This window comes from Python bivittatus, unplaced genomic scaffold (genome assembly GCF_059951505.1).
Source record: "Python bivittatus isolate LINGU-HERP-01145 unplaced genomic scaffold, Pbiv_v1 ctg000480_np1212, whole genome shotgun sequence".
Taxonomy (NCBI): Eukaryota; Metazoa; Chordata; class Lepidosauria; order Squamata; family Pythonidae; genus Python; species Python bivittatus.
Genome location: NW_028277075.1, coordinates 33,645,663 through 33,671,728, shown reverse-complemented (window position 1 = coordinate 33,671,728; position 26,066 = coordinate 33,645,663). Strand labels below are relative to the sequence as shown.

Below are 26,066 nucleotides of genomic sequence, written 5' to 3'. Positions count from 1 at the left end.
ATTTTGCCAGGCTGCATAGCAGTATGAACACTAATATTAAAAAAATCTAGCTAGCATTTATTTTTTCCTGCAATCTGCAAAAACAAAACACACTTCTGAGAAGAAAATACATTGCTGAAAGTAGTGTACTCATGCAGTAAAAAGGTAAAGATACTCCTGGCAGCTAACTGGACCCATACATTTAATTTTCTTACCAACAGTACAGCAGTAGCTCCCCATTGCCTTCATCTAGAATATTATAGTTTTCCAAGTCTAACCGATAGCCCTGGCTCTCCCCTCTGCGGTACCGGAGGGCAAATATTAAAAAATACCATTGGCCGTAAGGCTTTGTCCTTGTGACTCTGGAGAGGTGGAAACCACAGACCATGTCCTTCTTCGCTGTGTTTTCTACAGAGATCTCTGAACCAAACTCATCTTACCTCTGAGTAGTAAATATCCTTGTCGCCTAGATTCAGACTATACACAAATGCTGCTCATAGATGAAAAGCCTATTGTCACAGTGCAAGTAGCCAGGTTTTGTGCTGCAGCAATGAAAATTCACCAGACCCTGATGGGCTAATTTATGTAATGTATTTTATGTAACAGTAATTCATTTACTTTTTTATAGATTAACATAGTGGTAATTTTAGATACTTATACTTTACATTTTATATTTTACATAATCTTAGTGACTATATTTTCACCTAGTATAGGCTGCACCTTAGATTGCACTCATAGAGTTTAGTTAGATAGCTTTATAAATTTATTTTAATTTTATTTTAACTTTCAATTTTATTTTGTCCTAGGTTGCTATAGTTTTAAGATAAACTATGTATACTTTCATAGAGCATCATCCTTGTACCGGTCCAAGACCGCAATAAACTTTGATTTGATTTGAACCTATAGCCCTGGAATTGCCTGGTATTCCCATTCATGTACTATCTAGGCCTAACGCTGCCTAGCTTCCAAGCTGCTTGCTGAGACTACAAATGCAGCAGTTGTGGTTTAAAAAAATATTAGTCAGATTGGTATTGTTAAAAAAGTTTACACCAGGAATTGTATGTATCCAAGAACAAAAGGCATGGTGATTTGCATTTTTTAAAAGAAAGATTCTTGAACCATTATTAGTAATATTTAAATCTGGGAAAAGATGTCTACAAAACCTGCAAAGGTTGCAAAACACTTTTATCAAACTGCAACTGTGGTCAGTAACTCAGACAATAAACTAGATAGGATTTTTACTGATTCACATGTCCATAATTCTGGATTCCCCCCTAAATGTGAGTTTCCATGAACCAAACCATGTGTTCGTCACTTACTATGACTCAAACATAGTCTCCAAGATAAGCTACAGTCCATCTGGCAAGAATGATTCAGTTTCTTTTAGCAATTCTGATCCACCAAGAAGTTAAGCCACAGTTGTTGTCTGCAAGCTGATTTGCATTCTGAACATAACATAGATTTGATTCATCGATACATGTAAAGTGCTCCCACAATCTCATGACAATTTGCTATACTAATACTGTGGGAACTTTAGGAGATGCCTCTCAGGCAAAATACTGTATTAGATATGCTAGAGAGGTCTTGCCAATCTCCAGATTCGCTGGACTGCAACTCATGTCACCCAGGATAGATCCGTCTAGAGACTATGAGAGGCCTGTGTATCTGGGGGGTGTTGGATTGGGCAATGTGGCCTGAGAGTAAATGTTTAGGAGTGAGGGGTCCATCCTTTGATAGAAGAATGCATCAAGAAGATGGTTCAGTTATGAAGAAATTTAATGTGAGTTGACAATCCAACTTAATCTATAACATATGAATATACTGAACAAACTATTGGTCTCCTTGTCCCACTATTGTCTATTCAATCTGGCAGTTACATTCCAGTTCTCTCTCAGTCCCGCTATCAAAAAGAATTTTTAAAATAGAGATGCCAGGAACTTTTATTTTTGCATATAATATAAAAGCATAAATGTAAAATAAAAACATATGCTCAGCCCTACCATAAACATACAAGAACAGTCATGTGTGTTCAGACTTAAAGATCACTTAACCAAAGGCTAATGGTCACCAGTACAAGAATGCAACAGCAAAAATGCTAGGGAGAGGCATACCACGTCTGTCATAGAAAATAATATGTAGCCATAACAGATACAAGTTGCAGCTAGCTACTGAGATTTCATTTAAGTATAAGGAGAAACTTCCTGTTGGTAGATCTGTAAACAGAAGTTATCCATCTCTGGAGGTATTTAAAAAGAGACTGGACAGCCAATTGCATGGTTTAATCGATTCTCCTGCACCCTGCAGAGGGTTGGACTAGATGATCTTTATAATCCCTTCCAATTTTACAATTCTATAATTCTGTTACCATTAGCCCATCTAGCTTACTTTGTACTGATTGAATGCAAGTCTCCAAGACCTCTAGATGTCTTTTAAAAAAGGCTAACTTAACACTGGGGTTGATCCTAGAATTTTATGCATGCAAAATATATAATAGACTATATGTCAATTGTGATTTGGCAATTTATGAGTGATCAACAGGAGATTATAAGAATCTATTGTTTGCTTCATGAGCAGACTTGGTCCTGTCATTAGACAAAGTGAGGCACTTGCCTCAAACAGGAGAAGCCCAAAGCCTACATCATGGGTGAACTGCAACCTGCTATACATATCCCCAGATCTTCATTGCTATTCTCAGATATGGTGGAGGCTGCTGGGCTGCCACCATGTTGAAACTAGTCAACCATCACTTGGATTGGCTTCTATGTATGGAATTGGGGACGGCATAATTTTATTCTTTGCCTCAGGCAACATGACCTGAGCCAGCCCTGACCATGGTCATAACATTTCAGTCTATATTCTAGGTCTGTGCAGCAACCTGGATTCGAAAGGGAGAAGATGATTTGGAGAATCTGTGGGTGTGTACATTGCACCTTATGACATCTCCTTAAATCACAGACATCTTTTCCTGGGATTGTGCAGCAAAGTCAGTGTGCCCTGGAAAAATGGCAGGTTCTTTAAAAGAGCCTTCCTCAGAAAGAGCTTCCACAAACAGATGTCCTGTGTCTTAATTTAGAAGAACAGCACCCTCCCCTCCAATTAAATTGGAACTTTTATGCTGGGAAAGAGGACTGCCATTTCCTGGTTTAAAACCACAGTCTGTTAACCATACGAATATAGATGAAGCCCCTCTTTTGTCCAACAACATAAATGACAAGAGAAAGATTCAGCAGTCCTGATTCAAAGGGAACTCCTGTGTAGTTGTGGGTGATCCTTCTCACAGCTTCCTGTGTTGCCTGAAGTTTAACCTAGGTTGCTATATTTACAGAATATGGAACTATTCTTATGACTGCAGCTGATATTTCTATTTCTGATTCCCTAGATTTCTGCACAGGAGAGTCGCAGGAAGAAGAAAGAATACGTGGAGTGCTTGGAGAAAAAGTAAGACATTCTTCTCTCTGGGAGTCCCCATTAAATCGATGCTGAGTTTGTGATGTCATTAGTTTCTCTTGCACTTGACTGGGATTTCCAGTATGATAATCATCCAATAGTCAGACAGGCATTTATTTTGGCTCAGTTACTGCCCAATAGAATTGCCTCTTCTTTCATTCTTGCGTCTTTCTGTCATTTCCTTTCACCTTTGTCCTCTAAACTTTTTCTCTAATATGTTTAAAGACTATATGACCTATAGCAGCTGTCTGTGTACTAAAAGAGCAGTTTGTCAGGGACAAAATTATATGTTGTGGTGCCTAATGCACCATGTAAAGTTTGCCTGAAGCAGAAAAAAGATCATTTTTTCTGGTTCTGATGCAAAAAGTAATAGGTTTAAACTTCAGCCAAAAAGATTGAGATTATGTATTAGAAACAACTTTCTAAAAGCAGATTAGGGCTTTTTGAGCCAAAGTAAATGTGCTACAGGAGATCAATCTTTCTGAGAAAAAATAAAAGGAAGACCAATTAGAAAGCCTAATTAGAGAGCCAGTTTGGTGCAGTGGCTAAGGATTAGGGCTAGAAACCAGGAGACCATGAGTTCTAGGCCTCCCTAGAGGACCTGGCTGGTTGATTTTGGGCCGGTGACTCTCTCTCACCCCAACCCATCTCATTGGGTTGTTGTTATGAAGAAAATAGGAAGCCAGAGAATTAGGTGTGTACAAAACCTGTTGCTTGGGTTGGCCTGCCATTTCTTTAATATCATTTTTTCCCCTCCAAGCTGTTAGAAGTCACTTCCCCAGTTTTCAAAGAATTCCATGGATAAAAACACAAAACCTATAGGAGATCTTGATCATAAATCCCCCATATCACATTTACTTGGGCCCCTTAAAAGTGGATAAAGACTTCAGATTGAGGACCATTAAGATAAAAGTTATTTGGATTTAGTTTGTCTAAAATGCACAACTTTATTTGGCGAAGGACTGCAATCAGTCTTGTGTATTCAGAAAGGGGATTGCGTCAAAAGACATTGGTTTGACTCAAAACAATTAATGTCTGTGGCCAGATCTTCTTTCATCTCCATATTATTCCCCATTAATTAATTTCTTTATGTATTAATTTTCTGCTCTGAGATCAAGCTTGTAACATAAGTTTCCTCAGGACATATCTCCCTTTACTGACTGACAAAATACCCTACTAACAAACTGATTCTTAATTTAATAGGCAATAACAAACAGTAGGTTAAAATATGAAAATATTACTCCAACATATTCAAATTCACTCTTGTTATATTTCCTAGTCTGAGAGATTTCAAGTCCAGACCCTTTCTGAATCTCTCCCATAAATTTTATTTTCCCACAAGCACATTTATCCATTTGTACATCTCCATTTTCCTTTTACTTCCATGGAAGATGGGAAACCATTCTGCCACCAAATTTTACCAAGTATCACACATTTCAGAGGCTGTATCAAAGCACAGTGATGGGGTATGCAACTCATCAGCCATGGAATAATCAGAACTTATTTGTGGATTTATCCATCAAATATGGGTAATGGGTATCTTGAGATCACTTCTAGCTTTTCTGCCCAATACACCTCTTTGCTAAAGATACATGTTTGTTTTGTTGTTATAACAAAAAGGCATAGGAAAGATTAATGATCTCTGCAAGGTTTGGGGTGGAACATAAATTATCATGGTCTGTGTTATCTGCATTTAATTTCTCTCTGATTTTACTGCTTGCTTCTCATGCCATACAACCATGGATACCTGGATAAGAATGTGTGCATCTGATGGATTGGACTCTAGGCCATGACACTTATGCTGTAACAACTGTGTTTGTCACAAGGCTCTTTGCTGTTTATGATTCACAACGTCCACCTAGTTCACAGACAGCAGGCATCTAATAAATAACAGAGCAATGTGATGTGTGTTTCATAATACAGTTTAAATCAGTAATTTCACTATATAACATTATGTAAATGCATCCATTGGAGGGTGGAGAAAAAAGTGCTCTCCCTGGGCCTCTTCAAAAACCCTTGAACTTAGCATGTAGTTTCCCAAGCAGCACAAATAGCTAAGTAAAGGGGGAAAAGAAGCCAAGATTTTTACAGCTCACATCCATGGGATCATATTGCTGGAAAAGACCTTGAACATCATGTCATCCAGCTCCTTGCTCAGTGCGAGGTCAGCAGTGAAAGATGCTGTTGCTGCATTCCCAACAGATGGCTATCCAGACTCCACTTGATTCCTTCCAGCAAAGAAGGGTCCATCACCTCCCAGTGCAGCCACTTCTGCTGCCAAACAGCTCTGTCAATACATTTCTTCTAATGCTTAACTGAAATTTGCCTCCCTGGAATTTCTATTCACTGGTTCCAGGCCTGGAGCAACCAAAAAATAATCTTTTCCATCTTTTGCATGACAGACCTTCAGATGTTTGAAGTCTGTGATGATATTTCACCTTGAAGTTTCCCTCTCCAGGCTAAACCTATACAAATCTACTAGCTGTAGCTCCTTGAACTTGGTTTTCAGCCTGCTCACCATCCTACCTGGTTTTCTCTGAACACATTCAAAGGTCCATTTTAAAATGGGGTAGCCAGAACCGGACACAGCCTTCCAAATGCAGCCTGATTAACGCAGACCAGGACGTTAGTGTCTTGTGACTGAAAGTTAATGCAGCCTATGACCATTACTTAGTTGCTGTTTTTAAGTTTCGTTTTTCCCCCTTTCTTCATTTAATAACATGGAAAAAGGAGGGGGGGAACAATAACAAAAAGAGGCACATCTCCATCTTATACTCATGTCTGTTGTACCTCAGTGAAAGTTTCTGCTGAATTTCTCTTTCTTTTCTGTTCCTATGAATGGAATTCATTATTAAGAGAGATATTTGAGCCTTTGGATTGGTTTTATCCTACGATTGGGTGCTTTTCTTGGTGAAAGGGGTAACAGGAGTGCTGTTTACTCCTTGGATGGCTAAGAGAAGATCCAAGGATCTAAATTCCTTGGGTGGCTTTGGACTAATCGTAATTGTCTATTTTCGAGATCTATAATGAAGTTAAATATAATAAACATTGTAAATAATTTTGAAGTGGTTAAAAATGCAGTATAGTTAATAATAGCCATTTTGTTTTTCTTGCTACATATTGTGCACAGTGGGAATCACATAAAAATCACAAGGAATCCATCATGACTTTGTGTAATTATGTTTGTCTTTGGTTGTTTTACTTATTGTCATCTTTTAATACAATTTTTTGAACCACTCTGAATGTTTCCTAATTGTAAGGCAACGTATCAATCCTCAGAACAAACACAGGATTTACGACTGGGTCTTACTCATCCCTGATTTCTGTATTTTTAGTCAGAGCGCTAAGCTGCTTCAAATCATTTATCGGATAGAGTCTGTCTCCTGGTAGCTAGCAATCACAGAGTTGCTTAAGACCAAACTGGATGAGATGTTACCCACACAGTTGAAATTAATCTGCGCAAATTCTTTATAGAAATGATAGCAGTCCGGAGGAAGCCTGAACAGCCTTGGGATTGTGAGGGAGGGTAGAACGGAAGCATAGGTTTTTCTCTCTTTGCCAAACTCCCAACAGAAGTGGCCTCTCCAAAATTGCTGTTTTAGTTTCAAATGGTGCAAATGGAGGGTGCTGTCTCTTTGAGAAGTAAGCCACAAGGCCTCCCACGAGCAGGCCATGTGCATGGTCTGGAAGAAACCCATCCCATGTTTGCAAGAAAAGTTCTTGTGAGCGGTCGGGCCTGTGTAATTTCCCCAAGGGCCAAAATGGGCCTGTGTCTATGCAGACTGGTAACCTAGGATTAATTTCATTTAAAATGTCACTTCCAAAAATTGCATGTTTTCTCTTCTGGGTTTTCTAAATGAATTGTAATAATCATTGCTGAGTCTTTTGAGGCAGTGTGCAACTGTTACCACATGCCTAATAGAGGCTTTCCTTCAACTGTAAATGGAAGCTTCAGAAAGGCCAATTTTGTCAGAACTGTGGCAGAGAAAAGAACAGGTTAAAATCCTCCATTCTCTCCATGCACACCCGCCACAATCCCCAGCCCGCTCAGGCTTTCCCAAAGTTGCTATTTGCAGAAAAAAATGTGTGCACTTTAATTGTTTTCACACAAATAGCATTCCATCTGGTTTGAGTCCTTAGGAACCAGAATCTGGAGCAGAGTGGGTGTACGTCATACTCATGATTTTGTTTTTACTTCTCCAGAGTTGAAACATATACATCTGAGAATAATGAACTGTGGAAGAAAGTGGAGACATTAGAAAATGCAAACAGGTAAGGAGAACCCCAATGTTACTATCTTTACTAAAAGGTCCTGCTGAGAAAAGAGGTTGGGAGAATGCAGGAGACGGAGAAAGGGAAAGGAAGATCACCCTCCCCTCACTTCCACCCCTTCCTTCATGGTATAAATATATGGATCATCTTAAATCCGCGTCAATAGTGCATGCACGTATACTTCTGCCAGATTTTCTTAAAGTAATCGTTACAGCAATTTTAAAATCTGCAAATTGTCTTTATGTACTTTCTTCAAATGTGCACACATGTGTATGCAACTTTTCCTCGTACATACTGTACATGTATGTTGGTATGCAGTTTTACCAAGTATATGCATATTTCTATATAACTTCTCATATATTTCCATTTGTGTATGCAACCCAGTTTGTGGGCCTGAAAATATTTCAGGTTGAACATTACAGGATTCAGTAAATTGCCTACCCACTCCTGCTACAACAGATTCCATTTAATGCATTGTTTGATTTGTCTAGCAAATAAATCTGCAATACATTTCTTTTACATATCTACTTTTTGACAGAGATTAGATTACCCTGCACACACAGGTTTTTGTTTTGTTCTGTTCTAGTTTTTTCCCAGCAATGAATCAGCTGCATTTGGTTAGTAAGTTCTAGGAATTTTTGTGTTGAGACAGCCAGGACTGAATTTTCGTGGTTTATTTTCTTTTTAAAAAATTGGAGTAGGGGGAGAAAAAAATGGGCAAATTTCCTTGGTGGATTCCAACCCTAGTACTGAAATTCTGCTACCAAACTTCTTTCCAGAGCAATTCTTAAGCTGACAGTTTCCTCTAAGGGCAATTATATTCTGCAGCCGAAGCTGCTTCTCACATGTGCTGCTTCCAGCTGTTTCTTAAGGCAACTACAGAAATTCCACTCTGGATTGCAGTTGGAATTATGGCCACTGCAAGACCTGAATGGTTGCTCTTCCTATCCTTGCAGGGAAGGCAAGCCTGTCAGTCTGGCTGGCTGGCTGGCTCCTGTGTGGACCTGCCTACCAATACCTGCCTTTTCCTTTTGGGAATTATTCCTTCCTCATGAGTTCCTGTGCCTTTCCTTTGCTTTCCCAGATGATTGCACACATAGATGCCTTCATCTGCCTTCCCACATTTATTTATTTATTTATTTATTTATTTATTTATTTATTTATTTATTTATAGTGGGGGACTGTGGGCGGTTCACACAAACCATTAAAACAATAAATATATATAAATACATAAAACATAAAAATTTATGCAAAACATTACCAAAAAGAGAAAATCCAAGAAAATGATGTATTCCGGGGCTGAAGACAACAGGCCTCTAAGGGGCTAGCCATCCCCACATTTGATGTCTTCCCTCCCCACCCCAGGCCAAGTGGCAGAGCCAGGTCTTCAAACCCCTCCAGAAGGCTGAGAGTGAGGGGGCCCATTTCACCTCTGGGGACAGAATATTCCAAAGAGTGGGGGCTACAGCAGAGAAGGCCCGCCTTCTGGAACCTGCTGATTGGAGTTCTTTTACTGAGGGGGTCCGAAGCATGCCCTCTCTATGTGATCGGGTAGGATGGGTTGACGTCATGGGGAAGAGGCGGTCCCTTAGGTAAACTGTTCTGCTCTCCATAAGCTGCCCAGCTGCATTGGGTATATGGAAGATGCTAATCTGCCAATAGTACTGAAATACGGTTCAGTGGCCAGAAACTGCGTATGCACATGTACTCGTGCACCTGCACCCACACAGCCCCTGCAACCTTATACAGCCCCCTTATGCTGCTGCTTGGGAGGGTCAACTCAGCTGGCCGTTAGTTGATTTGAAACGTATCAAGGATTAGTTTTGCTGGAGACGCTTGCCAGTGTCAGATAGGTATAAGCCGGAGTTATGAAAAGCCATTTATAGCCAAGGACACAAAACCAATAAAGGAAAACAAGATTCAAAGGACACAGGAAAGAATGTCAGGAAGGCAGTGTGCCCTGATTTCCTTGCTAAAGCTCATTTCTTGGAAGAGTCCAGCACTGCTATTAGGTGGTTTTAGTTTCCAGACATAACTGTCATATTAGGAGTGGGCGGAGGTTTACTTAGAGGGAAGTGTTTCTTTCTTTGGCTTAAAATATGGTAAGGCAGCCCTGTTGCATCTGGCTCCTCCCTCACTATTCATTTTACTGATTAGGGCCTGAACCTCTGCTTTAATGGTAATTTGGAAAGGTTGCGAATAGAGAGAGCCTGCAACTAGCTGAACCCTGAGTCCATTGGAGCCAGAGAGATCCCTGTAGGTTTAGGAGTCTGTGTGGAAGTGCTGTTCCTTCCTAGACCCTGTGTGCTGGCTGTGTGGTTGAGAACTTGTTATCTGGTTATACTAAATAGTACCTTAATGATATATAGAAGCACAGACAGCCTAGAAGAGGGTACAGTCCCATTTAGGGATCAATTGCAGGGAGGTAAGAAGATAAGCCACTGCAGGTGACAGCATCTAGTCAAGCTTGGAAATTTTGAAAGAGCTAAGGGGGTTCCAACCTGATTAGTACTTAGATGAAAGATCACAAAGTCTCAGGACTGTAGACTAGATTGGAAGTTGAAAACCATTCCAGAAGAAGGTAATGGCAAACAACTTGTGTTGTTACAAAAACAACATTGATGTGGCCATCTAGTCACCAGGAGCTCAGTTTGATTCAAGGGAGACTTCTTATAAATTTATCGTCTTTCCTAATCCAAGGGAGGTCTCTCACTGGTTAAATTGTATTGTTTTTACCCCTCTGATCCATCTTACAGATCACAGTGACTGGAAAGAAGAAATCTATGTACTTCATCTTCCCTAGAATTGGGTCTCTGCTTGCATAATCACAGTGTCCTACATAACAACAATTCCGCCCCCCACAACACACACACACACACACATACAGTTGGCCCCAACCCTGCAGGCCTTTAGAAAGGCAGTGAAATCTTGGCTTCTTCAGGTATTTGAGTCAGGATGATGAGAGTTCCTGTCTGAAAGAGTGCAATAAATTTAAGTCTTTGATAACTGATGAATTGTTACATTTGCTTTTAGCTAGCGTTGTTGATTTTGGTTTTGGTATTTTTGCTCATCAGTTTTTACACTGCCCAGAGTTTGTTTCAATTTGTTTTTTGAATTCAGTGGCCAAATAAATGCTATCAATAAATAAATGCATGGATAGTACAGGTATGTATGTTTGCTTAATGTGGTATGGACACAACTTTATGTGTACCTTGACTTTGTTGTCCGGAATCTGCTCCTCACTTAATCTTGATTTGTGCTTGAGCTTTTCCAGTCTGTTTGTCCTTTCTGCCCTCATTCAGGGGCTCTGTCACATGCCCTTTTCTCCCTTTTTTTGTTGCTCAACAGCAGGTTCTGGTCCTACTTTATAGTTAGATGCAGCTTCTTAGGACTCTGGAAGCTTGAAGCATACTCTGTTTTTCAATGGCTCTGTGCTTTTCCGTAGCTTGGTAGCTTTGTTGATAGCTGATGACTGCCATCTACTGGACAATTAATGAGCTTTTGCCTTCTCTGATTCTGTACATTCTCTGCATTCAAAACACCAAATTCTTGTCTCTTATACTCTTTCTCCCACTGACAATACTGTTTGCAGGGCCAGTGTAGTTCTTCTGAAACTGTATCCAGCTTTTCCACATGCTAATGCAGTTCTAATTCCATGATTTATTATCAGATGGAGGAATTACAGCCAAACAGTCAAACCATTTAAAAAAATATTAAATCATTAAGCCTCAAAGGAGATGTCCCTGTTCCAAGAGCACCTGAACCTTCATCAAGTCCAATCTTCTTATTGGTGGCTGTGGCAGACAAAGTCAACTACCTGGGCCAGAAGTCCCCACTGTGGGAATGCAGAGTCCCTGTCCAGTTGAGCCAGTTTGGTGTAGTGGTTAAGGCACCAGGCTAAAGACTAGGAGACCGTGAGTTCTAATCCCGCCTTAGGTACAAAAAACAGCTAGGTGACCTTGGGCCAGTCACTCTCAGCCCAAGGAAGAAGGTAAAGGCAAATCACTTCTGAAATTCTTGCCAAAAACCTGCAGGGACTTATCCAGGCAGTTGCCAGGTGCTAACATTGACTTGAAGGAACCAAAAAAAATAGAGAGAGAGACCCTATCCACTTTTCCTTTCTTTGTGAATTATTAGGAGGATTCCTTTACAACCGAAGCACAGTACAGGTAGTCCTCAGGTTACAATGGCAATTGGGACCCGTATTTCTGTCACTGAGCAATGTGGCCATAAAGCACAATGACACTTAGTGATGGCAATCCCAGCAGCCCCAGTTGCCGTTGTTAAGCGAAAACCATGCAGATCATTGAGCAAGGACCTCATGTGACTGCAACAAGGGAACAGGCACTGAAGACAGGCACTAGGGAGTGCAGGCAGGGGGGGCGCTATGGTGTAGGACATCACCATGCTGCCCGGGGACTCCTTGGGAGAAAAAGCGGCAGAAGTGGGAGCGACTTGTTAGAGCAACTTGTAACCTCCTGCTGGCTTCCCCATTGACTTTGCTTGTGGGAAAATGACAGGGAAGGTCACAAATGGCAATCACGTGACCACAGGATGCTTTTACTGTCATGATTGCAAGCCGGGACTGCAGGGTCACTGCAATGGCTGCAACTTTGCAACCCAAGGACCTCCTGTACTCAGTAATAAATAGACAATATATGGTTTTCAGCAAAGGTATATAGGTATTGCACTGATTGCTCATTCTTGGGATTTGGACTGTTTTAACTACAGTAAGTAGTTTTTATTTGTTTTAGCATGTTAGCTGCCCAGAGTCACATTTGTGAGACGGACAACCATGTAAATCTATTATAGAAATAAATAATAATTAATATATTCTCATATAGGACATAAGCATACTGTTTTTAAAATTTCTTAATGCTTTTGATTTTGTTTTCTTCTGATGATGAAAAAGTTATTTTTTAATTAATTTCCTAGGACTCTTTTGCAGCAATTACAAAAGCTACAGTCTCTGGTAGCAGGAAAGGTTTCCAGGCCATACAAAATGGCCTCTACACAGACAGGAACATGCCTGATGGTAAGGTCTACATATTATCTTTTTAAAACTTTCTTACTCATAAATCCAAGTAGATTCTCTTTGTGCACATATCTTGTTCCATTCATAGTGATCTTGACATGAAATATTGCAAAGTTTAGAGCAGATCCACATTTGCTGTTTGGCCCACTGCGGTAAGGGACTCACCACTTCCTGAGTGCAGAAATGGATGACGTCCTCCCATTCCTGGCCCATTGCAAATGCACCCCACACCCACATTTCCAGCTTTGACTCAAAACGGCTGTTTTCTGACTTGAGCCTAAGCCCTTCAGAGCAGATGGCCTCAGGAGGTTTGTTCCGTTCTAGTAACAGCCTCAGTTCTGATTGGCTGCAATGCCTGATGTGCCCCCTCTCCCCCTATGGCTGGTTGCTGCCCTGGGTGGCCATTTCATCCTAGGCTTCCAGGCTCTGATCTCTGCTGGTTGGCAATGGCTGATTTTTTATTATCTTGAGGTTATAAATTTAAGGGAGAAAAGAATAGAAAGAGTTTGGTTTAGTGTCCAAGGACATAATATGGGAAAGCGATGGCGTTGAAGGCATCTGTGTGTGCAGACATCTGGGAAAGCAAAGGAAAGACCCAGGAACTCCTGGGGAAGGAACACTTCCAGAAAGGGAAAGGCAGGCATTGGTAGACCGTTCCACATAGGAGCCACCCAGCCGACCGGGTGTCCCTTTCTTGTATGGAGGGAAAGAGCAAAAAGCAGGGGAATAGCCAGTCAGGTCTTGCATGGTGTAATGGTATGTCCTTGGAAGACAGGAGGAAGAGCCTCAACCTGGACAATGGTCTGATAAACAAAATTTGAGCCCGAAGGAGGAGGGGTGAAGAAAGCACCTCAGAAGGGACCCTCCGTAGTTTTCAGGAGAGTAAAAGTAAGGGACGGGTGGGGTACTTTCAGACTTGCAGGATTCTGTCAATGTAACCTTAAAATAAAGATAGAGTTAGTACTCATGACTGTGCTTCTTGTCTGGACTACCTGGAAGGGCTAACACATGGCTATAATTTGGACTGAGCACCAGCTCAGCCACACTGCCAATTCACTGCAATCCACTGGAATATTTTGGGTTAAGAAACAGTTGGGGGCATTACATGAGACAAGCAGCATAGGCTGCAGTGCAAAATTGCCCTTAATATTGTAAAGTCACTATTTATTTATTTATTTTATTTATTTATACATCACATTTATATTGCAGTGTAAGAACAGTAGGAATGAATGCTTTGAGCTTGCTTGCTTAGATGGTAGTGCCCTGATCAACCTGCTTCCCCTTCCTCTATTCCCACTCTGAATAAAATTTTGATAGCCATTGTGTCAGGAAGATTTATACATTTTACTTTCTAATCCCCAAATATAGCTTGGATTATTTCTGCATACCATTCAAGGGCATACATTGAATCCAGAACATAAGAATTAGATTGCAGACTTCATAGAATGAATACTGTTCCTTCCTGTAACCATCAGCTGAATGCATAGTTCATCCTCCCCCTTCCCTGCCCTAAACCAAGGAATTATTTCTAATGAATGCTAATGGGACCTTACCTCTGGTATAAAAATAGCAAAAACTGTCGCTGAGTTTATAGCTGTCACAGGAAAATTCATTGGTAAAAATGACATAATGGTAAGGTTAGATTTTAATGAATGTTGAATTCGTTTAAAATGTAACTTACTTTTGTTCCATTTTGGGAGAAAATAAAGGCAGCTTCAGATTTACATTCTCTGTGCTGCAGATTCAAGCATGAGCAAATAAAAGATTATTATTTGAAGAATTAAGCCAGAAACCCGCCCCCTTTTTTTTCTTTCATTACAACTTTAAAGTTTTCTCTTTTTCTGGTAATTGGCCTGTGAATAACATCTTCATGATAGGCAGAAATTCAGCAGGTGAAACTTTCTTCATCCTTACATCACTTGCTGGGGGAGAGAATATCAACTCTAGAAGAGCAGAAAAAGAATCTTGTTTCCGTAGGTCTTTAATATTATTCCTCCTATTCATCTAAAGATGTGTTTCTGACTTGGACCAAATGATTCAGTTGCCACTCAATGGCAGGCTCAATTTGGACCATTCCTGAACTCTAGCCTAATCTACCTAATATGCTATAATGTGGCTTGGAAGCATGATGCGATTTTAAAAAGCCTGTTGAATGTATTTGCCACTAACTTCCCAGTGTTAAATAGACTGGATTGACTACAAATTTAAATCTGCTCTTAGAATTCTTGTAGAGTAAATACACCTATCTAAATTTTAAAAATGTATCCATAAATTGAAATCTGTTGACTTTCCTAAATATCATTTGTTTTATTTATTACATCTATAGCCCATCTTTCTCACAGGAAATCGCCCAGTAAGCTTCATGGCTCAATAGGGAAATGAGACTGGGTTTTCCTTGTTCTAGTCCAGTGATGGTGAACTTTTTGGGCTTAGCGTGTCAAAAATTCAGAAAATACCTAACTTGACTCTGCTGGCGTGTCACACACCCCTCCGAACAAAAGAGAAACAACTCTCTACATATTCATTTATTTAAAAAAATACAATCCAATCATGTGTGGTGGCCCCTGCCTGGTGGATTCCCCTGCCTCTTTATTATATAAAGAAATGTGAAATAATTACAAAAATGAAATATGAGTAAAACAAACTCAGTTTCTTTGGTAAGTCAAACAGGGAGAATAGTTGTTTGGTGTTAATGAACACTGGTGTATCATCCAAAATGTCATGGTGTGTCACCTTAGACACACGTGTCCTAGGTTCGCCATCATTGTTCTAGTCACTTCTCCATTACACAATTGTTTTGATGATTTCCAGCACTTCTCTTTCTTACTTTTCATCTCTTCAAATGTCCTTCCTATTCAGTCAGTGCATTGAATATTTCTACTGTGTGTTTTCCCCATAGGTCCTAGTGCTGTGCTTTGTTCTGGTTTTGGGCTCCATGATGCCATGTCTCCCAGAATTCTCAACAACATCACAAACAGTAAAAGCAGCTCCAACGCCAGACATTTACACAACAAGTAAAAGTGAGTCAAATGTGAATTGTTTCTTTGTTACTATAAAGCAAATAGTGCAAATTATCCTTCTTTTCCAGGGATAACCCCATCATGGTTTATTTTATCCACAGAGATATTTATTTATTTATTTATTTATTTATTTATTTTTTTATTTATTTATTTGTCACATTTATATAGCTGCCCATCTTACACAGAGTGACTGGGTGGCATACAACAATTAAATAAAATAACAATAAATAAAAGCAATCATTATAAAAGATAAAAAAAGTGATTATTAAAATAAAACATCATCAAAAAAAATTTAAATTAAAAATTTTTAAATATACAAACCCCATGGAGAGAGCAGAATATCAGTCATAATAGAACCATCTAAGAATGTCTCCAGTTCCCAAAGACCATGATATTTCAGGGACAGGCAAAGTTCAGAAGGCTGAGCTGTAGTCCTCTGCTCCTCAATCTTCTAAGGCCATTTGGCAGCCCAACAATATTATTAGGACTGGTACGGCCTTTTTTTTTTTTTGCTTCCTGTTCATTTGGTTTAGGATAGAAATGGGAGGGGAAGCCTTTGTGAGGCAAAGCACTCCCATTTCAGCCCTAAAAAAATCCATACCTTGAATAATCGCCCTGAAATGATTGGGGAGGGCAATTTAGAGCTAGTGTTGGAGGGTCATAACAGTGAGAATAAGAGCAGTTTGCCCCCACCCCAGGCTTCCTTCTCTCATTCCCATCCTTTAACCTCCTCCAAAATGTAGAAAATTTCCGCCAAGTTCAATATTTTGGGTGGTTTGAGGTGATTATTGGTAGAAATTAGATGTGGAAGCCTCCTAGAGCCTTCCCATTCCTATTCCCAACCTTAATTAACATACACACACCAAAATTGCAGCCCTAAAATTGGGCCATTTTGCTGCCAAATTTCAGCAGTGTGATTTTAGGGAGCAGGGGAAGGATATAAATGGAATCCTGGCCAATGGGCTGTAGGTTGCCCACTCCTGGAATAATTAAATTTTTGGCTAACTTATCCTTTAGAAGTTTTGGCTCTAGTTTATTTTTTTTCATAGTCATCAGTCTATGTCCAGGGTGTGTAATAAAGTTCTCGTTTTTTTTTTTTCCAAACATTAACTTACCCTGTTTTTATTTATTATTAAATTTATACCTTACCTTTCTACTTAAATAAGCACTCAAGGTGGCTTCCACCAATAGAACAAAATACAGAATGTTAAAATCAGTGCAATTAAAATCGGTATCATTAAAATCAATTAACAACTAAAAGCAAATAGTTAAATGATGTATTCTTACCATTTTTCTAAATAATGGGATTATGAAAGCAGCCACTCCCCTGGGAGAACTGTCTGTGGCCTGGAAGTCACAGAAAAGAAGGCTCCCTCCCACATAACAGAGAACCAAATTCTGGCAGCTATGGTATCTTCAGAAGGGCCTCTCCTGCTGATGTAAATAACATAGTAGGTTTGTAGCTGGAGTTGAGATGCACAAATAATCATGTCTTAAGCTCTAAAACCCTTAAGATCAACACCAGTGTCTCAAATTATGTCTGACGGGCAACTGGCAGCCAGTACAGATTTTCCAGTACAGGCATCTATAACTTGCACCAGTTAGCAGCCTGGCTGCCACATTTTGCATCAGTTGCACTTTCCAGGCACTATTCAAGGGTAGCCACACATTGAGCATATTGCAGTAGTTAAGTAGTAGTCATGTAGGAGTAAAGTAATAGTCTTTCTTGGAGTCGGATGCTCCCTCACCTATTCCTTCCATCGTGGAAAGAAACAAGCCAATCAACAAGCAGTCTGCCTGATTTCATCAGATAAAACTCAAAAGCAAATTTCAAATAAACTTATTTCCAGTTCATGACTTTTCCCCTGAGCTGCTACTAAAGCTTTAACTGGAGACTGAATCTCCAGCCTCCTACACTGTATTTAAATTGTGCTCAGTTCTTGCTGACATCCACATTCTTGGTAGATGAAATCTCTATGAAGGAGAAAGCTAGTTTTTGTTAATATGTGTGCCTACTTTCAACTGGGGAGAACTTGGTTGAAATCTACACTTCTCCGTGAACTCTGTGTTCTTAAGGCAGTCAGTCTCTCATGAGACCTATCTCATAGCTTCCTTGCAAGGACAATATGGTAGAACAAATTATGTATGTTGCCCTTAGCTTCTTAGAATAAGAATGGGTAGCTATGTAATAAATGTATAACATCTGATCACATGAAAATTCTTGCCAATAGTCTCAAATTGTTTAATTCATATACAGATTACCCAGCCTAGACATGGTTTGGGAGAGCTATGCTTAAAATCTCCCCTTTTCCATTTGCACTAAGATTTTGGAATGGGAAGTTCAATAATCTTCTTAGCAGCTTGCACCCTTTATGGCAACACACTGAACCACAGGCCTATGTTTTGCTTTAAAGCTTTGTAGCATAGACATTGCAACCACACAGTCTTGGATGCTAAAGAATCTCAAATGAGATTCTTACAACATGCAGATGGACTTTGGCATTGCTCTCTTTCAGAGCCAAGCTGATATAGCAGCATTAATTCATTCAGACATACAGTTGCTCACTCTTACAGAATATGTGACATGCTTTAAAGTGCTTGAGCAGTTGCAATATGGTATATTTTTTAAAGCCATATATTATTTTCTGGGGATATTCTAATATTTTAATAACAGCTGGGGGAGAAGGGGAACTCAGTGTTCCTCCACAAGTGTTGGGATTGGAATTCCAAAATAATTTCCAAACAATACCACTTTGGCAAGCCACTGCAGTTCCAATACATCTAAAGGATGACAGGAAAAGCTGGTATAGATTTCCCAGGCAGAGGAAGAAATTCACTTGTTCCTTAAGCACACAGATCTCTTTATCAAAGGTGCTATTTTTTATTTATTTTATTCAGTCTTGTCTCAAATAAAGGGCCAATTTATACATGCCACCAACCACATCAGTTCTCTTTAGGCAAGACCCCTGATCAAATAGAGAGTTTGAATTGTATCATTTTTAAAAAACAAAATATATAATTGTATCTTTTAAAAAGAATAGATAAAGTAAGACAAAAACAGAAAACTAGAACTTGTAAATAGAATTCAAACAGTTCAACCCTAATGATGTATTAAGAAAAAAACCTAAATAATATAGAATAGCTACTAATTTAGAAACCCAAGTAATTATCAGTCAAAAAAGATAGAGAAAATAAAATAATACATTAATTAAAAAGTAAATAATGTAAGTACAAAAATTTTATATATATATACTGCATCTATATATATATATAGTATATATACATATACTGCATATATATATATATATATATATATATATATATATATAGTATATGTATATATACATATATATAGATGCAGTATATGTATATGTATGTATGTATATGTGTGTGTGTGTGTGTGTGTGTGTGTGTGTATATATGCAGTATATGTATATATACATATATCATCATCATCAATCAGTGTGTGTGTGTATACACATATATTGATGGTGAAGTGCCATCAAGTTGGTGTCAACAGTAGCAACCACACAGATAGATTTCCTCCAGGATGATCTGTCACCAACCTGGCCCTTTAGGCCTTCCAACAGTGTACCCATCATCATTGTACTTAAGTCCATCTACCTAGCTGTTGGTCATCCTCTTCTTTTTCTTTCCACCTTTCACAGTATTATGGATTATTCAAGAGAGCTAGGTCTTTGCATAATGTGTCCAAATATGACACAATATTACAAAATATGATAATTTGAGCCCAGTAATTTTGCCTCAAATGAGAACAAATCAAATCTGTTTGTTTTCTTGGCCATCCATGATATTCTCAGGAGTCTTCTGCAACACCAAAAGTTCAAAATTCTCAATACTCTTTCTATCCTGCTTCTTCAAAGTTCGGTTTTCAACTTCCATAGAATGTCATAGGGAAACCATTGTCTACAGTTTTCCTGTTCTTTATATTGTAGGTATAGACATATAATGGCATCTGAATATCTTTTCCAAAGCCTTCATCACTACCCTACCAGGTGCTAGTCTATGACATGTTTTGCGACTGCTAGTTTCTTTACTGTTAATAGTTGATTGCAAGAGGCAGGAACTATCCATTTCTTCAATATTTTAATTATCGATTCTAAGGCTGTATCTGTTGCTATTAATTTGATCTTCTTTATATTTAATCTTAGTCCCACTTCTTCACTGTGCTCCTTGACTTTCATTACTAGAATTTCCAGATCATTTGCATTTTCAGCTATCAGAGTAGCTTCATCAGCATCACACAGGTTATTGATGTTTCTTCCTCCAGTTTTAAAACCATTCTAATTGTCTCCCAATCCAGCTTCCCTCCATATACAGTATATTCGGCATATAGTCTGAATAAATAAAGGAAGAGTACACAGCCTAGTCTTACTCCTTTGCCAACCCAGAGCCAGTCTGTTTTGCCATAATCTGACCTGTGTAGAGGTTTTGCATAAGATTATGAAATGTTCTGGGATTTACATTTTCCAAAGCACAATCCACATCTTAACACAGCTGACACAACTGAAGGCCTTTCTATAAACAATGAAGCATGTATTGACTTCTTAGTATTTTTTGGTGTTCTCAGTTATTCAGCCTGCATCAGCAATAATGCCTTTTGTTTCCTGGCCTCTTCTAAAGCCAGTTTGAATCTCTGGCAATTCCATTTCCATGTACAATTCTTATCTGCACTGAATGATCCTAGGCATTATTTTGCTAGCATGTGAAAATAGGGGTATTTATTATTGTTTTCGCACTCTGTTAAGCCTCCTTTCTTTGGTATTGGTATGTAGACTGACCTCTTCCAGTCTGCTAGCCACTGTATTATTCTCCAGATTTACTGGCACAGTTTGGTTAGAACTAAGTACCTTCCTGAGATTTTTGTCTTTCTTGGCTTTGGCTTCTTTTCTTGGCAATTTCTACTGTTCCAACAATCAATTTGCTTTCTTACATTTTTTGGTCTTCAGCAGTCTCTTTTTACACCCATAACAACTTCATTGATTTCATTCTAGAGTTCCTCTGGTTCCCTATCAATGAGTTTCAGGATTTCAAAGCAATTCCTGACATTTTCTTTGAAAGATCGTATCATGGACACTGGTTGGCTTGCTTCTTCCACTTTAGCTTGACTTGGAACTCGCACATGAGCAGTTCATGATCTCTTCTACAGTCAGTCCTGGCCATGTATTTGCTGTTACAACTGAGCTCTCCTACCTCCTTGTACACTGATTTCTGCGTATCTCATCTGGCGATGTCCATGTATATATGTGTCATTTTGTTTGCTGGAAGACTATGTTAGCAATGAAGAAATTATTGGATTGACAAAAATTGAAAAATCTTGCTTCATTTCAGTTTCCTAGACCATACGGTACAATTAAACTTTCCTCCTTAATATTTCCAATTTTGGCATTCCAATTTCTAACCACAAACAGCACATTTTGCCTGCATGTTCTATCAAGTTCAGATTGAACTTTATCATAAAACTCATCAATCTCATCTTCTGCATTAGTCATTGGAGCATAAACTTGGATAATTGTGTTAAATGATTGTTCACGAAGTCTAATTGATATTATTTGGTTATTGATTGCATTGTACCCAAGTACTGTCTTTGGTATATACTTCCTGACTATGAAAGCAACACTGTTCCTTTTTGGTTTTTCATGTCCTGAGCAGTAAACAGTATGATCTTCCGACTGAAAGTGTCCGATTCCAGTCCATCTCAATTTGCTGATGCTTAAGATGACAGTGTGTAGTTGACTCATTTCATCTTTCATGGTGTTGAGTTTTCCCATGTTCACACTTCTTACATTCTATGTTCCCTCTGTAATTCTGTCTTGCAGCTTTGGATTTTCTTTTCCTATATGACAGCATCAGCAACTAGATGACCTCAAAGCTTTAATTAAGCTATGTCATAAATATCATTAGTGCTCTGTAAAACCCTTAACTCTTCCTCAATAGCATGTTGAGTGCCATCCAAACTGAGGAGCCAGTCATCCAGCACTATGTTATCACTCACTTTATATTGTCTATCCATGTTGTTTTCTTTGTAAAATACAGGAGTAATTTACCATTGCCTTCTCCTGCCCAGTGTGAAATGATGCCTTTGCCATTGTCATGAAAGTGGTCATCCCCTCCAGCATCTTCCTATATTACTACTCTCTAATATAGATGCTTGCTCCCCTCTCTTTCTCTTCCCTCTTCCTGCCTGCCACAGTTGAGACATGCTGTGTCCAGAGCTCTTCATAGATGGACAAATTCCATATTTAGGCGGTATAATTTAACAAAATACAGTATCTTCAACTTAACTTTCTCCCAAGAACCTGGTTCACCATAATACTAATGACTAATCAAAAGGAACTAAAAATGGACATGACCATTTCATATATACTAAGATCCCTGTAAAAACTCATGTCCACGTAAAGGTAAGTCGAACTCTTCATTCTAACCTTACATATCAAACTCAGAAATGAAAACAGCAGGCTAGCCCCGTCTGTCTTATGCACAGTTAAATGTCTTATTAAAGCTGATTTTCTAAAAGAGCTATAGAGAGCTGAGCTAAATAGCTTTTCCATAATGTAAGTATAACTTTTAGCAGATGCTAGAAGCCTCTGATGTTACTATAGATATTCTCCATACAGTACAGATAAGGACCCTTACATATATAGCACTGCAAATTATGACTACAATCTGAAGAAGTGACCATAAGGATGTTGTTTACAGAAGTACTGTATCTGCAAAACCTGCAGTTAACACACACACACACACTTTAGACTGGCACCAATTCTACTGACACTGAGTTCTATCAGTTATCTGAAAACTGTATTAAAGCATGTGTATTGTTTTAAAACAATTATAAAGCATTTTATTAAAAATTGTGCCATCAGTTAATGGCCTAATGGCCAGAATTTAACTTTGGGCCCAAACAAGGGATTTGGGGAAGAGATGTTTCTTGAAGCCAAATAACGGGACCTCATAGAATAGCCTTATATTAATGTAGTAGAAAGTAGAAATGAGCCAAATTGTGTTGGGTTTTAGGCAATTATTTGACAACTTGATTGTCATATAGTTTCATGACCGGCAAAAATTACAAGTATGACATTTACTGGTATAAAGATACAACAAATGAATGGACAACATGTTTTTGCTGCTTAATGAGGCTCTTCTTTTTGCAGTCCAATCACGGAGCCTGCTGTTCTATGATGAGCACAGGGGCTCCTTAGAGGAGACCTACAGCTCCTTCATTTCTGTGGAGCATCCTGAAGAATGGGAGGCTGAAAAAAATGGGGAAGAAGAGGAGCAGCCACAAGAAGACGTGCACAGTACCCTGGCTGTGGCTCATGAAACAGTCAAGTATCTGAACAAAACCCATCTTACAGGCCCAAATCAGAATCAGACCAGCTCAACTCTTACTCATCCCAAGGAAGGATTCCACGAGAGGTAAGCAGAGTTGAGATTGCTTGTATCAAGACTATCATTCCCATCTAGGCCCTAAATAGGTTTGTCTCCTTTTTTAACCAATTTCTATGCCTATGCATTCAGTGGATCTGCAGACCTCAGCAGCTAATCATGCTTGTTTCTATGCCATCAAAACCTTCATTGCTGATTTCTGCCAGTCAGTCTACTATTAAAGGCAAAGAGCAGGCTGGACTTTCTCCTTCCCAATTTCCAGCAGGGTAGCTCTATTGATCTGCTGCAGCAGAAACAACTAAGGAATTGTGTGGTACCTTGATGACTAACAAGTGCATTATGGCAAGCTCTGCACCACAAAAACTCACACTGGAATAAATTATTCTTGGTTCTTTTTCTCCAACTGTAAATTATCAGGTTCATCCCAGAATCACAGGGAAGGGAGTTCTATGGACCATGGAAACCTCAATTAACCGAGAGCAATTTTTCAGTATCTATCAAAAATATGTTAAAATCAGAGTAGACACACATATTATGATTTAAATGTATTTCAGATTGATTAGAACAGCCTTCTTCAAAGAATCTTAGGAATTACTAGCCAACTCTAGGCTCTATCCTTCCTGTCATCTGCTAATTATTTCTTTTTTTAACCATTGCCAGGAATTGAACTAGGGGCTCTTTGCATACAAACATATTCAGCTCTAGCACTGAGACAGAGCCCTGTGCTATCCAATTTGTGACAGATTATGGCAGGTATTATATATGACACTAAATATGAGACGAGGACAATGGGAAATAAGGGAGTAGATCAAGGTACTCTGAGGAACTGGAAGAGTCTTCCAAAGAATCCAAGTACTGGTGGAGGATCCACCCAAAGGTCTTTGCCTAATATGAAGAGAGAATAAGAAGTGACAAAATAGATGACTAATGTTTGGGTTTTATTTTTTTTCTGCAGAGATGGAACTTCCAGTGACACAGCTGAATATTTGTAGCAGCTGCAAGCTCTCCAGGCCTCTTCCGTCTGGATGCAGGATCCTTTCCTAGTGATGTGACTGGGGTTGCAATCCTTTGCACGCTTACCTAGAAGTAAGTCTTATTATTCTCAGAAGGACTTAGTTCTGAGTAAGCATGATTAGGATTGCAAGGGGGACGGGTTGGATTGCAGGTCTAAACTCACAGACTCATAAATACAACCTGGTGGGAATTATTTCTGAGTAACATGAACAGGCTTGCACTGTGGAAGGAGATGCCCTACCTAGACATCTCCAAGCTGGCCTTGAGTTTAGCTCTTATTCACTCAGACTTAGGCCCTGGTATCAATACAGATCTTTCTGTCAGGTTTCACAGTATTTTCCATATCAGGGATAGGACCTGGCAACATAAAAGCCTCAACCCTCTAATTTATCCTCACTTGTGATCACCATAGCCACTGGTTATGCTTTTCCCTTGATTGAAGTCTACCACATAACTGTATCATTACCAGACCATTTCTGTTTCTATGTCAGGAAAAACTTCATTCCTGTTCAGCTACTGATTTGTTCAGATTTTTACATTAGGGTTTTTTTTTTTACATAGTTGTACACTGTACAATTAAATATCCAGATAAGAGGAAAAGTCTTCAAAAGATCATTTTTGCTTATCAAATATGACATTACAAAATGAATGAGATTACATATCACATTTATGTTCAAATAAGAAAAAAAAAAGTCTTCTAAAAAGTGTTTCTCATCAACACAAATTGTAATCAGTAAAATCAGTCCTTTTCTCTGAAGATTGGAGCTGCAGTCTGAAGGTTTACTTCTGAATAAGAAGTTTTTCAAAAATTCACTGCAATCTTTGGTATTTGTTAGGTGTTTTTTAAACTTTGGCTTTCTTTTCAGATTGTCCAACAGTTTACTCCAGCCCATTTTAATGAGGTCCTTCTTTACCTTATGCTGTTCCCTTTAAAACATGAGACTACAAACTGGACAGGTCTTCATATTGACTAAGAAATTCTGTTTGGCCATGTCTACAGATGTTCCTCCTCAACATGCAGAGGGTCAAAGATAGTGGTGATCTCTATGCCCCCACCCCCACATACACATATATGCACACTTACATATAACTATTTTAGTGTTTTCTGGTTGCATTTGGGACAGATAGATCAGCACATTTCAGCAATAGTTTCCATTTCAATAGTCAACATGCAGAAGTTCTTCCCAGCAATTCTTCATTAAAGTCCACTAGGACCAACACTACAGCTTTCTACCCATCCACCCCTTCAAAAATTCAAAACCAGCATAAAGAATCCCTTCTCCACAAGTGCATATCCTTGTCATCCATGCCATTAGTCATAACTTCTGAGAATTGTCCACGTGTGCCTCAAATTCATATTGTTGTACAGAGACCAAAAGCAGAAATTGTTTGTACATAATGAATCTTATTTTGTATTATTGCCAACCCTTAAGATAATGTATTTTGGAGATCTTCAAATCCTATTTTCTGTATTGTATTTTATTAAGAGTTATTGCGGGCTTTGCTTCTGTGAATTTCCTCTCTTTGCAATGTACTGTTTCCACTCGGTCTAGCAGCTGATGTTTGCCCTGTTTGTTCCTAATATATCACTCTTTTCTTCATCTCTTGGCTCTGCAATTGCTTTCAAGCAGCAAAATTAAAAAAAGATGCAGCATCAGCTCTGTTGTTCAGATTGTTCATTATTTAATTGAGAGGTTATTAGTTTAGTGAACGTTTGTGTAGCCCCGCTGTCCATCTCTGAATGGTAACAGCTATGCCCTCCCATCCTAAGCAGAGGTCTTCTACCAGAGCTAAAAGCACTTCACTAAGGGCTTGTGCAGAACTCACATTACTGAGAAATTATGATATCAGCTCCCCTCTTCAATCTATCTTTCCAATCCTGCAGCCACAGC

The 26,066-nt window shown here is 39.0% G+C and overlaps 1 protein-coding gene across 2 annotated transcripts in view; it reads left to right on the top strand.

Annotated features, from left to right (window-relative positions):
- CREB3L1 (cAMP responsive element binding protein 3 like 1) overlaps positions 1-25,831 on the top strand; it is a 109,000-nt gene extending 83,169 nt beyond the window's left edge. For both annotated transcript variants that reach the window (XM_088145716.1, XM_088145717.1), the window contains 6 exons: positions 3,359-3,417; positions 7,630-7,698; positions 12,634-12,733; positions 15,633-15,753; positions 22,926-23,190; positions 24,116-25,831. In XM_088145716.1, coding sequence (XP_088001842.1) covers positions 3,359-3,417; positions 7,630-7,698; positions 12,634-12,733; positions 15,633-15,753; positions 22,926-23,190; positions 24,116-24,152 — 651 coding nt within the window. In that variant the 3' untranslated portion in view covers positions 24,153-25,831. The remainder of the gene's footprint in view (positions 1-3,358; positions 3,418-7,629; positions 7,699-12,633; positions 12,734-15,632; positions 15,754-22,925; positions 23,191-24,115) is intronic.
- Positions 25,832-26,066: the final 235 nt, after the last annotated feature.